Here is a 14,547-nt window from a genome sequence, read left to right on the forward strand (position 1 = left end):
CTCGATGCGAAAGTGAGCGGTTCCATAGGTCCTTTTAACTAGTAAAGACTAGTAAAATTGTAATTTGGTCAAGCAGATGTTCATGATTTAATAAGATGTATGGAAGGCTTGTGATGAGAAAATGTTGCTAAAGAAGCACTCCCACTAACTTTTTTTTTTCATTAAATGTGTGTATAATGCATGTTAAAGGCCTGTCCCACACGTCCAGATAATTCCGGTACCGGAAAAATCGGTACCGGAGTTATCCATGTCTGTATGTCCGTGTGCTGACGTGGCACATCAGTGTGGCACACGTGCGGCAGCTGTGTGCCGACTGGGTATCACACGCACCGTGCAGGAGACAGCGCTAGAGTTAAGCGCTGTCCCCTGCTTTGGGTGCTGAATCCAGAATTCATTCCTTCTTCCCAGCAGCGTTCGCTGGAGCGAAGGAATTAAAAATCATTTAAAAAAAAAAATTTTTGTTGTGAAAATAAAGTTCCCGGTAATCTCCCCCTCCCTCCCCCTGTGCGCCCGCCCGCTGGCATTAAAATACTTACCCGGCTCCCTCGATGCTTCTTCCAGCGTCGCAGCTCTTCCTGTATGAGCGGTCACGTGGTGCTGCTTATTACAGTGATGAATATGCGGCTCCACCCCTATGGGTGTAATGTGCGGCACCACGTGACCGCTCATACAGGAAGAGCTGCGACGCTGGAGGAAGCATCGTGGGAGCCGGGTAAGTATTTTAATGCCAGCGGGCGGGCGCACAGGGGGAGGGAGGGGGGAGATTACCGGGAACTTTATTTTCACAACAAAAAAATTAAAAAAAAAGATTTTTCATTCCTTCGCTCCAGCGAACGCTGCTGGAGAGAAGAAATGAATGGGGCTTCAGCACCACAAGCTGGGGGGACAGCGCTTACAGTAGCGCTGTCTCCTGCATGGCACACGGACTGCACACGGACAGCATCCGTGTGCGGTACGTGTTTTACATGGACCCATTGACTTTAATGGGTCCGTGTGATGCGTGCGCTCCCACAAACACTGACATGTCTCCGTGTTTTTCAAACGGACACACGGTCCGTGAAAACACGCTGACATGTGCAGAAACACATTGATTTTAATGTGTCTACGTGTGTCAGTGTCTCTGGTACGTGAGGAAACTGTCACCTCACGTACCGAAGCCACTGACGTGTGAAACCGGCCTAAGGTAGTGTCAGTGTATTAATGTACTCACCCACTGCTGCTGTCTCCAGTGTCCAGCGCTGTTCTTTTCTGCTTCTGAGTCACGTCACCGCAATTGTGGCTAGCCGACTAGTTGTAGGCGCTATGCATGAGCCAGATGTCTATTTTACAATAAAAGCCTACTGAGCCTTGCCCTGAGGCTCCATAGGCTTCTATTGCAAAAACTACTTCCGGATCATGCAGAGCGCAGTGTGACCGGACAGTCTGCAGAGCGGATACGTCAGTGAGAAGCAGAGGAGAAAGGTGGTGGAGGCCAGAGAAAGCGGTGGTAGGCATTTAACTACCGCATCCGGCTGGGCGGCCGGAAATGACGTCATCGCCGACCCCCGTCACATGATCGGGGGTCGGCGATGCGTCTCCATTGTAACCATAGAGGTCCTTGAGACCTCTATGGTTACTGATCGCCGGTGACTGTGAGCGCCACCCTGTGGTCGGCGCTCACAGCACACCTCCATTTCTGCTACATAGCAGCGATCAGCAGATCGCTGCTATGTAGCAGAGGCGATCGAGTTGTGCCTGCTTCTAGCCTCCCATGGAGGCTATTGAAGCATGGCAAAAGTAAAAAAAAAAAGTTGAAAAAAATGTTAAAAAAATAAAAAAAATATAAAAGTTTAAATCACCCCCCTTTCGCCCCAATCAAAATAAATCAATAAAAAAAATATAAAATCTATGCATATTTGGTATCGCAGCGCTCAGAATCGCCCGATCTATCAACTAAAAAAAAGCATTAACCTGATCGCTAAACAGCGTAGCGGGAAAAAAATTCAAAACGCCAGAATTACGTTTTTTTGGTCGCTGCGACATTGCATTAAAATACAATAACGGGCGATCAAAAGAACGTATCTGCACCGAAATGCTATCATTAAAAACGTCATCTCGGCACGCAAAAAATAAGCCCTCAACCGAACCCAGATCACGAAAAATGGAGACACTACGGGTATCGGAAAATGGCGCAATTTTTTTTTTTCTAGCAAAGTTTGGAATTTTTTTTCACCACTTAGATAAAAAATAACCTAGATATGTTTGGTGTCTATGAACTCGTACTGACCTGGAGAATCATAATGGCAGGTCAGTTTTAGCATTTAGTGAACCTAGCAAAAAAGCCAAACAAAAAACAAGTGTGGGATTGCACTTTTTTTTGCAATTTCACCGCACTTGGAATTTTTTTCCCGTTTTCTAGTACACGACATGCTAAAACCAATGATGTCATTCAAAAGTACAACTCGTCCCGCAAAAAATAAGCCCTCACATGGCCAAATTGACGGAAAAATAGAAAAGTTATGGCTCTGGGAAGGAGGGGAGTGAAAAACGAACACGGAAAAACGAAAAATCCCAAGGTCATGAAGGGGTTAATGCAGTGCTTCCTTGATGGTTTTCGCTGTTGAGTAAGGGTATGTTTCCACGTGCAGGAAACGCTGCGTATCTGACGCTGCATAGAGCCGCAGCGTCAAACACGCAGCGTCCAGATGTTACAGCATACTGGAGGGGATTTAATGAAATCCCGTCTCCACTATGCGTGGTAACACGCACGCGGCGGCCCTGCGACTCCGGACATGCTGCGCGTCTTTTCAGATCGCAGCATGTCCGTATATCTTGCGGTGACGCTGCGTCGCCGCAAGATATAGCACAGGGCCCTATGCGATGGGTGCGATGATGCCGGATGTGTGCTGTGAACACATCCGGCATCATCGCGTCCCAGAAGGGGGCGGGGCTTAGCGCAGAGCGGCAAAGCCGCTCCGACGATACCGCCGGCCATCCTGATCATGGACACGCAGCCTAAACCATCCTGTTTAATAGCAAAAAGAGAGAAAGTCAGTTCATCTTAATTGATGCCTGGATATGACACAGTCAATGCACGTAGCCCTGGTGCAGGTCGGATTATACTGCAGCGCTAGTAACAAGTTGGATGTAAGTAAAACTTCACCTTTATTTCTTCAATTACAAGGCATCACAGCTTGTACACCACAGAAGACTGGTTAAACTGATGCATTTCGGCTGTTAAGCCTTAATTATGCTCACAATTAGTCCTCAGTGGGGCACAAGCTGTGATGCTTTTTAATTGAAGAGATAAAGGCAAAGTTTTACTTACATCCAACTTGTTTCCATCGCTGGAGATTTTTTTTCCATTCTATTAAATAATGTCACTGAAAGAGGTTATCCACTACAATGTGTAGTGGGCAGAGCGATAAAAACCTTGGAAATAGAGTTTTCTTCAAATTCCTTGCATTTCCAAATGTTTCTATGAGCTGCGCTATCACTGTCCGCTCACCCATCAAGTGACCATCATGTTTGCATTTGCGGCAAGATGGAAAGATTTTGTACTGCCATAAGCAATGATTATTTTTACATGATATGTGCATTTGTGAGGTTAAGGCATAGTGTCTCCCATGAGAAGCTGTATGTAGAACATTTCCAAGGAATTTGTGTTCTCATGTCAAGAGAACTTTACATTCCTGACACACAATTTGGAGTAGGCTCCATTGATATAGCACGCACCTCCGTTATTTGAGCCCTTTCAGACGGTCTAATATATTCCAAATCTTGGCCATAGGATGACATGTGACACATTATTGGGGATATTTATAATTATCTTATATTAGATATGCACTACTGGCAAATAGTGGCTCAGTGGTTAGCACTGTGGCTTTGCAGCTCTTTTATCCTGGGTTCAGATCCCACCAGGAGTTTATATGGGTTTCCTCCCACACTCCAAAGACATACTGATGAGCCCCAGTGGGGACAATGATGAGGTCTGTGAAGTTTTATGGCATTAATAGTGCTATATAAGTGAGTGAAATAAATAAGTGAATAATTGTAATTAAAGTAAGTAATTAAATACATGTACTAATAACAGTCAAGTTTAGGCAAAATTAAAAATGGAAGAATACTTTTTCTAGTAGAATTTTCATGCCTTCATTTGTCAGAGCTTCACATATAGACATCCATTCCTCAATAACAAGGCTGGCCTGTTTCTGTCCTGTGGATACTGTATGCTTTTGACTGAAAGAGAGAAAAATGCATTGTATTTAATTTAATTGTTAACAAATAAGTACATTAATTGACAAGTTGTAAACATCCCAATAAAAAACTCATACTTGGTGTAGGTGCACACAACAGATTTCTGCACAAATGTGAAAAACGGACCCATCATTCTGCTCAGACATTGATCAGAGTTGTATCAGTTTTTCTTCTATATTGAAAAAAAAAAACACTGTCCTATTTTTTTCATGGACTTGCATTACCTATTTTGTCACATCAAAATCAGAAACGTCTCCTATTTTTCCAACAGACCAGTCGGACCAAGGAAAAGATCTGAGGTGTGCACAGCGCCATAGAATATAATAAGAACAAGCGCTAAAGCGCTATTTATAAAAAAACTGTCTAAAATAGGGACTAGGATAAAGAGACAGACTATATTCCAGGGACCACCAGCAAATACCACATGCCATGGCAAAAAGTTAGATAAGTGTCATATAAACAGAAACAGGCTAAATGCTGAGTACTCAGTACTCCTACCCCTGATGAAGCCACTGTGGTGGCGACACGCGTTGGGTCCCAGCACCCCCTGGATAATAGTTTTGCGTTCATTCTGGTCATCCTCTATAGGTGCACATCTTTTATTATGCTGTGGCTCAGCATTTAGCCTGTTTCTGTTTATATGACACTTATCTAACTTTTTGCCATGGCATGTGGTATGACGCATAAGGCTACTGATTTTGTGCTGCCCTGTATATGGTTTAATAGACCTTTATAGGATAATTTTTATTTATACAGGGCATCTGCTGTGTAATTTTGCATTGCACCTATTTGAAATTATTAAGGACTACGCATAGGACATTCATTTTGTTAGTTATCTAGCTCCAAATATAGCTTACATCTTCTTTGTTATTGTTTGAGTCTATGCCCCCATTGGTATGCGGTATGCCTATTTGAGACATGCTATCAGCTTTATTTTGGAGCCTAGTACTGACCAACATATTGGGCCTAAACTGAGATTGGAGTTCCATATGTACTTAAACCTCTGAGGTGCACAACAGGCAAAGGTACCCACCCATGAAACAATTTTGTTTATTATTTGATACTCTTGCAAGACATTTTTCATCAAACACTTGTTTTTTTCTCTTTCATGTGTGGGTCCTGGAATCACAAATATGTAGTGAGGTCACCCAGAGGACTATATGGCGGGTAACTAGTATAAGGGCTTTGTTGACACCTTGTCATTTATACCTTCCTGCTCATGGTTGGTTTGTAGTGTCCCTGTGTATATACCATTATTTATTATATATTTATTATATCCTACGTTTGACATGGGTATGGTGTGTCTAATGGATGAAATAACATGTAAAGCCGTGTTCTAAACAATCTAGTAAACTTGTTCCAGAAATCTGAGCTCCCAAATAATCAAGAGATTCCTGTTAGATTTGTAGCAGGTTAGTGCTGTTTCCTATAGATTCCTAATATAACTAAACAAAAATAATGTGCATATTGTTTCATTTTGCTGTAAGGGAAAAAACATGACCTCACCGGATTGTTGACTGATTTTATTTTACTGTAGATTGCTGGAGAAATATATCTTAAATTTGACTTTATTTGATGCACAGTTATCCGCCATCAGCTGGTACTATGCAGAAAATAATTACCTGGAGGAAACTGAACCCAATTACAGTACTAATTAGAGTGAGTGGAACGAGCACAGGCTTGATTACAGCCAGCCCGGCTTCATACAACCATCACAACTTTTGACCTTTGCCATCAGTTAAGTTGTCAGCACAAAGACTCAACAAAAACATTATGGCACAATCAAAGGAAATTCCTCAAGAGTACAGAAAGAAAAAAAAAAAAACATATCATTTTGGAAAAAAAATCCATCTCTGGGTCCACAGGGGAAGAATTTTCCAATATGAACTGCCCAGCAAAATTTTTGAAAAACAGAGAGTATGATACTACAGATAAAGAATATTAAAACATATTTACCAAAGAAAATCATCCATGGTTGTGCTACAAGTTATAAAAAGAATATCATGGGCCCATTATGTATTTCCATATGTCTCAGATTTTACAAAAAGATCAACATTTTTTTTCATGGATTAATTGCATGTTGTGTTATCACCAGATCTGGTATAATAAAGCGGAGCACGACTGTTCCTTGTTTCAAAATATTTACAGGAGAAGATCTGCCAAAATATACAGAAGTGTAATAGGATTCATTTCAGGAGATCACATCAAGCACAAAGGAACATCAGTTTCTGGAATCAAGGGGATGTGTTGTTATGTAGAGAACCCAACACACAACATTTCAGTTGCTATAAACTTATGACCCAACTGTCTAAGAAAATCACCATTGATTTGAATGGTCCTTTGTTTAGAATGTTGTATCTCCTGATGGAACATGTGATGGGCTGGCAGAAGGATTTGGTATTTTATCATTCTAAAAATGATAAAATTCTAGGAATCTGAGCTCACTGGGCCCAATTCATCATCTGTAATTTATTAAAATCATTTTTCTAATTTTGTTTTGTGGTATTCACTGATGGTTATAGAGTGGAGGGACAGGAGTAAAATGCACAAAGAAATGTGACATTTGGTAAGTAGCATTTCCATGTCTAAAACATCTGGATGGGCAAAGTTTTAGGGGGAAAATAAACAAAAGACTGAAATAATATAAACAAATCTTAGCTCCGGATTTTTTTGCCTGATGTAATTACTTCAATATCACACTACTTGTGCATATCTGGCACCAGTCCATCGATTTGGGAATTCCTTATTTCCTCTTTTACAATGTGCATCTATTGTAATTACATGTATTGAGCATCCATACAGTGATTTGGAGAGGTTTCCATATTAAATACTCTGTTTCACATTGATAGGAATTAAAGAAAACTGTGTAATTCAATACATCTTTTGTGAAAGAAACTTTTGTATCCTCTCTAAGTTTTAATTTTTTAAATGTCAGTATGTTTCAGTTTCGGCGATTATTGGATTGACGTTCATTCTCTGACCTCCATAGTACAAGATTGCCTTGTGCAGGCATGTACTACGGAGGACAGAGAATGAACTTCAATCCAATATGGCAGCCAGCATGCAGCCAGCGGGTAAGGAAAGGGTGAATCAAACACCCCAAAACCCCGCCACTATGGCTGAAGATTGTACCCTCCAAATTCAGGTGACAGAGTCCCTTTAACCCCTTTACCCCCAAGGGTGGCTTGCACGTTAATGACCGGGCCAATTTTTACAATTCTGACCACTGTCCCTTTATGAGGTTATAACTCTGGAACGCTTCAACGGATCCTGGTGATTCTGACATTGTTTTCTTGTGACATATTGTACTTCATAATAGTGGTAAAAATTGTTTGATAGTACCTGCGTTTATTTGTGAAAAAAACAGAAATTTGGCGAAAATTATGAAAATTTCGCAATTTTCCATCTTTGAATTTTTATGCAATTAAATCACAGAGATATGTCACACAAAATACTTAATAAGTAACATTTCTCACATGTCTACATTACATCAGCACAATTTTGGAACCAAAATTTTTTTGTTAGGGAGTTATAAGGGTTAAAAGTTGACCAGCAATTTCTCATTTTTACAACACCATTTTTTTTAGGGACCACATCTCATTTGAAGGCATTTTGAGGGGTCTATATGATAGAAAATACCCAAGTGTGACACCATTCTAAAAACTGCACCCCTCATGGTGTTCAAAACCATATTCAAGAAGTTTATTAACCCTTCTGGTGCTTCACAGGAATTTTTGGAATGTTTAAATAAAAATGAACATTTAACTTTTTTTTCACAAAAAATTTATTTCAGCTCCAATTTGTTTTATTTTACCAAGGGTAACAGGAGAAAATGGACCCCAAAAGTTGTTGTACAATTTGTCCTGAGTACACCGATACCCCATATGTGGGGGTAAACCACTGTTTGCGCGCATGACAGAGCTCGGAAGCGAAGGAGCGCCATTTGACTTTTCAATGCAAAATTGACTGGAATCGAGATGGGACACCATGTTGCGTTTGCAGAGCCCCTGATGTGCCTAAACATTGAAACCCCCCACAAGTGACACCATTTTGGAAAGTAGACCCCCTAAGGAACTTATCTAGAGGTGTGGTGAGCACTTTGACCCACCAAGTGCTTCACAGAAGTTTATAATGGAAACAGGAACACATGGGCTACTTGCACAAAGTGTGCAAGTAGCCCATGTGTTCCTGTTTCCATAATTGTTCTCTTGTGTCTACAAGACTGGGGAGTTCCAACACTCCTCTTGGGCTATCTGCACAAAAGCTGTTCTACCCTGTATGCACACATGGATTTTTCCTCTCTGAACCCTGTTCACACAGGTTATATACAGATGATCAGGTTTTTAAATACACCAGATAGGGATTGCATACATTAGTTAGGACTGCTCTGATAAGGGTATACCGTGAAGATTGGTAGAGCAGCTTAGTATACATTTTTTGCAAAAAACGTATCAACCAAATACCCTGTTTTTTACATCTTTTACTAGCACTTGCGGATTACTGCAACATTTTTTCAAACTGAGTGTTTTTGGTTTTACTATTCTCTTTTGTGTCTACAGAAGTTTATAATGCAGAACCGTAAAAATAAAAAATCATATTTTTTCCCAAAAATTATCTTTTCGCCCCCAATTTTTTATTTTCTCAAGGGTAAGAGAAGAAATTGGACCCCAAAAGTTGTTGTACAATTTGTCCTGAGTACGCTGATACCCCATATGTGGGGGTTAACCACTGTTTGGGCGCATGGGAGAGCTTGGAAGGGAAGGAGCGCCGTTTGACTTTTCAATGCAAAATTGACAGGAATTGAGATGGGACGCCATGTTGTGTTTAGAGAGCCACTGATGTGCCTAAACATTGAAACCCCCCACAAGTGACACCATTTTGGAAAGTAGACCCCCTAAGGAACTTATCTAGAGGTGTGGTGAGCACTTTGACCCACCAAGTGCTTCACAGAAGTTTATAATGCAGAACCGTAAAAATAAAAAATCATATTTTTTCACAAAAATTATCTTTTCGCCCCCAATTTTTTATTTTCCCATGGGTAAGAGAAGAAATTGGACCCCAAAAGTTGTACAATTTGTCCTGAGTACGCTGATACCCCATATGTGGGGGTAAACTACTGTTTGGGCGCATGGGAGAGCTCGGAAGGGAAGGAGCGCCGTTTGACTTTTCAATGCAAAATTGACAGGAATTGAGATGGGATGCCATGTTGCTTTTAGAGAGCCACTGATGTGCCTAAACATTGAAACCCCCCACAAGTGACACCATTTTGGAAAGTAGACCCCCTAAGGAACTTATCTAAATGTGTTTTGAGCGCTTTGACCCACCAAGGGCTTCACAGAAGTTTATAATGCAGAGCCGTAAAAATAAAACAAAAATTTTTTCCCACAAAAATTATTTTTTTAGCCCCCAGTTTTGTATTTTCCCGAGGGTAACAGGAGAAATTGGACCCCAAAATTTGTTGCCCAATTTGTCCTGAGTGCGATTATACACAATATGTGGGGGGAACCACTGTTTGGGCGCATGGGAGGGCTCGGAAGGGAAGGAGCGCCATTTGGAATGCAGACTTAGATGGAATGGTCTGCAGGTGTCACATTGCGATTGCAGAGCCCCTAATGTACCTAAACAGTAGAAACCCCCCACAAGTGACACCATTTTGGAAACTAGACACCCTAAGGAACTCATCTAGATGTGTTGTTAGAGCTTTGAACCCCCAAGTGTTTCACTACAGTTTGTAACGCAGAGCCGTGAAAAAAAACAAAAAAAACTTTCCCCCCAAAATTATTTTTTAGCCCCCAGTTTTGTATTTTCCCGAGGGTAAGAGGAGAAATTCGACCCCAAAAGTTGTTGTCCAATTTGTCCTGAGTACGCTGATATCCCATATGTGGGGGGAACCACTGTTTGGGCGCATAGGAGGGCTCGGAAGGGAAGGAGCGCCATTTGGAATGCAGACTTAGATGGAATAGTCTGCAGGCATCACATTGGGTTTGCAGAGCCCCTAATGTACCTAAACAGTAGAAACCCCCCACAAGTGACACCATTTTGGAAACTAGACACCCTAAGAAACTCATCTAGATGTGTTGTTAGAGCTTTGAACCCCGAAGTGTTTCACTACAGTTTGTAACGCAGAGCCGTGAAAAAAAAAAAAAAAACTTTCCCCCCAAAATTATTTTTTAGCCCCCAGTTTTGTATTTTCCCGAGGGTAAGAGGAGAAATTCGACCCCAAAAGTTGTTGTCCAATTTGTCCTGAGTACGCTGATATCCCATATGTGGGGGGAACCACTGTTTGGGCGCATAGGAGGGCTCGGAAGGGAAGGAGCGCCATTTGGAATGCAGACTTAGATGGAATAGTCTGCAGGCATCACATTGCGTTTGCAGAGCCCCTAATGTGCCTAAACAGTAGAAACCCCCCACAAGTGACACCATTTTGGAAACTAGACCCCCCAGGGAACTAATCTAGATGTGTTGTGAGAACTTTGAACCCCCAAGTGTTTCACTACAGTTTATAACGCAGAGCTGTGAAAATAAAAAATCTTTTTGTTTTCCCACAAAAATTATTTTTTAGCCCCCAGTTTTGTATTTTCCCAAGGGTAACAGGAGAAATTGAACCCCAAAAGTTGTTGTCCTATTTGTCCTGAGTACGCTGATACCCCATATGTTGGGGTAAACCCCTCTTTGGGCACACGGGAGAGCTCGGAAGGGAAGGACACTGTTTTACTTTTTCAACGCAGAATTGGCTGGAATTGAGATCGGACGCCATGTCGTGTTTGGAGAGCCCCTGATGTGCCTAAACAGTGGAAACCCCCCAATTATAACTGAAACCCTAATCCAAACACACCCCTAACCCTAATTCCAACGGTAACCCTAACCACACCTCTAACCCTGACACACACCTAACCCTAATCCCAACCCTATTCCCAACTGTAAATGTAATCTAAACCCTAACCCTAACTTTAGCCCCAACCCTAACTTTAGCCCCAACCCTAACTGTAGCCCCAACCCTAGCCCTAACCCTAGCCCTAACCCTAGCCCTAACCCCAGCCCTAACCCTAGCCCTAACCCTAGCCCTAACCCTAGCCCTAACCCTAGCCCTAACCCTAGCCCTAACCCTAACCCTAGCCCTAGCCCTAACTCTAGCCCTAACCCTAACCCTAGCCCTAATGGGAAAATGGAAATAAATACATTTTTTTAATTTTTCCCTAACTAAGGGGGTGATGAAGGGGGGTTTGATTTACTTTTATAGCGAGTTTTTTAGCGGATTTTTATGATTGGCAGCCGTCACACACTGAAAGACGCTTTTTATTGCAAAAAATATTTTTCGCGTTACCACATTTTGAGAGCTATAATTTTTCCATATTTTGGTCCACAGAGTCATGTGAGGTCTTGTTTTTTGCGGGACGAGTTGACGTTTTTATTGGTAACATTTTCGGGCACGTGACATTTTTTGATCGCTTTTTATTCCGATTTTTGTGAGGAAGAATGACCAAAAACCAGCTATTTATGAATTTCTTTTGGGGGAGGCGTTTATACCGTTCCGTGTTTGGTAAAATTGATAAAGCAGTTTTATTCTTTGGGTCAGTACGATTACAGCGACATCTCATTTATATCATTTTTTTATGTTTTGGCGCTTTTATACGATAAAAACTATTTTACAGAAAAAATAATTATTTTTGCATCGCTTTATTCTCAGAACTATAACTTTTTTATTTTTTTGCTGATGATGCTGTATCGTGGCTCGTTTTTTGCGGGACAAGATAATGTTTTCAGCGGTACCATGGTTATTTATATCCGTCTTTTTGATCGCGTGTTATTCCACTTTTTGTTCGGCGGTATGATAATAAAGCGTTGTTTTTTGCCTCTTTTTTTTTTTTTCTTACGGTGTTTACTGAAGGGGTTAACTAGTGAGCCAGTTTTATAGGTCGGGTCGTTACGGACGCGGCGATACTAAATATGTGCACTTTTATTGGTTTTTTTTTTATTTAGATGAAGAAATGTATTTATGGGAATAATATTTTTTTTTTCATTATTTAGGAATATTTTTTTTTATTTTTTTTTACACTTTTGGAAAAAATTTTTTTAACTTTTTTATTTTGTCCCGGGGGGGGGGGACATCACAGATCGGTGATCTGACAGTTTGCACAGCACTCTGTCAGATCACCGATCTGACTTACAGTGCTGCAGGCTTCACAGTGCCTGCTCTGAGCAGGCTCTGTGAAGCCACCTCCCTCCCTGCTGGACCCGGATCCGTGGCCATCTTGGATCCGGGCTTGGAGCAGGCAGGGAGGGAGGTAAGACCCTCGCAGCAACGCGATCACATCGCGTTGCTGTGGGGGGCTCAGGGAAGCCCGCAGGGAGTCCCCTCCCTGCGCGATGCTTCCCTGTACCGCCGGCACATCATGATCATCTTTGATCGCGGTGTGCCGGGGGTTAATGTGCCGGGGGCGGTCCGTGACCGCTCCTGGCACATAGTGCCGGATGTCAGCTGCGATAAGCAGCTGACACCCGGCTGCGATCGGCGGCGCTCCCCCCTTGAGCGCTGCCGATCGCATATGACGTACTATCCCGTCGAGGGTCAGATAGGCCCAGGGCACCTCGATGGGATAGTACGTCTAAGGTTAGAAAGGGGTTAAACAATACAAAAATGTTCTATACTAAAAGACAAAAATATGTGGACGAAGACCTCACTGGAAAACTATGTTATTCAAAAAATAATATAGAGAGTTCTCAAGATTCAATTATTCCCCATGTTTGATCTGGAAGATCAAAAACTAATTGAAAGATGGACTACAGCGGCTACAGCCTGCTCCATTGAATTCCTTAAAATTATAATTGAAAGCAACATACAATCTACCAGTAAAATGGAAGACGACATTAATAAAATGGAAACCACCATACAAAATGAGGTTGGCAAAGAACACGTTTAAACTTGGATAACGAATATGAATACTGAGATTGAAAAATGGAAAAAAGACATTTGTCAAGGTAAAATCAAAAAATACCAGAGAGACTTAGCAAATTATGACAACAATAACATTTTCCGATGGCAACTGAAAAAAATCAAAGAATGGTAAAGAATGGGCAGCCCAATCTCCAGACCTGACCCTCATTGAAAACCTCTGGAATGTAATTAAGAGGATGATGGATAGTGACAAGCCATCAAACAAAGGAGAACTGCTTACATTTTTGTGCCAGAAGCAGTGTGAAAGACTGGTGGAAAGCATGCCAAGACGCATGAAAGCTGTGATTAAAAATCATGGTTATTCCACAAAATATTGATTTCTGAACTCTTCCTGAGTTAAAACATTAGTATTGTTGTTTCTAAATAATTATGGACTTGTTTTCTTTGCATTATTGGAGGTCTGAAAGCACTGGGGTTTTTTTTACTTTGACCATTTTTCTTTGTCAGAAAAAAAATACAAAAATTATTGCTTGGAAATTCAGAGACATGTTGTCAGACGTTTATAGAATAAAAGAACAATTTACATTTTACTCAAAAATATACCTATAAAGAGAAAAATCAGACAAACTGAACATTTTGCAGTGGTCTCCTAATTTTTGCCAGAGCTGTATAATAAGTGAGTACTAATCCATAAATCACTTATGCCTATTTAGGGTGAAATCCCATAAGGAGTTAGGCTGCTGAACACTTGTATAAGTTTAGTCGTAGGGGATACCTAGTAAGGGAGTTGATCATATGTATTAAGAGTAGAGTAGAGCCCAAAATACGTTTGTGAAGCCTTCTATAAACCAATTAATCGCATGAGGAATTCAAATAAGGCTCAATTGTCAAACAGGGTAAACTTAAAAAATACAGGAAAAGAAATCCAGCTTCCAAAAATATCAAAATTTATTGAGGATAAAATCCAAAGTCCAATGACATGGTTCACAGGAGAATGAGTAGCAGCAAGCTACGCGTTTCGAACAATGAAAAACAATGAAAAAGAACTCATTGTTCGAAACGCGTAGCCTGCTGCTACTCATTCTCCTGTGAACCATGTCATTGGACTTTGGATTTTATCCTCAATAAATTTTGATATTTTTGGAAGCTGGATTTCTTTTCCTGTTTGCCTTATTGTTCCACGTGATGACTGCACGGTATCCGGGCTTCCCTACAACAAATGCCTAATAGGTGAGCTGGTTTTTCACTATTTTTCCTTAAAAAATACAGTCTATATGATAGATGCAATAGTTGAACCATATTATAGAGAGATACATAGAAATGGTAGAAAGATACTAGCAGCACGATAATATGCAATAAGGTAAACGTATAAGCCCATTCAGCATGTGATATACAGTATAGCAGCATTTGCCTGT

General features: G+C 41.1%; 1 protein-coding gene across 4 annotated transcripts in view; it reads right to left on the bottom strand.

Annotated features, from left to right (window-relative positions):
- The window catches only part of RFTN2 (raftlin family member 2), a 164,806-nt gene that overhangs the window by 94,808 nt on the left and 55,451 nt on the right, over nt 1-14,547 (bottom strand). For all 4 annotated transcript variants that reach the window (XR_011314694.1, XR_011314693.1, XM_069733883.1 and 1 more), the window contains exon 3: nt 4,107-4,218. Coding sequence is in view for 2 of the 4 variants with exons in the window: in XM_069733883.1 (XP_069589984.1) it covers nt 4,107-4,218 (112 nt within the window). In the remaining 2 variants the exon portion in view is untranslated. The remainder of the gene's footprint in view (nt 1-4,106; nt 4,219-14,547) is intronic.

Source organism: Ranitomeya imitator, chromosome 7, assembly GCF_032444005.1.
Source record: "Ranitomeya imitator isolate aRanImi1 chromosome 7, aRanImi1.pri, whole genome shotgun sequence".
Classification (NCBI taxonomy): Eukaryota; Metazoa; Chordata; class Amphibia; order Anura; family Dendrobatidae; genus Ranitomeya; species Ranitomeya imitator.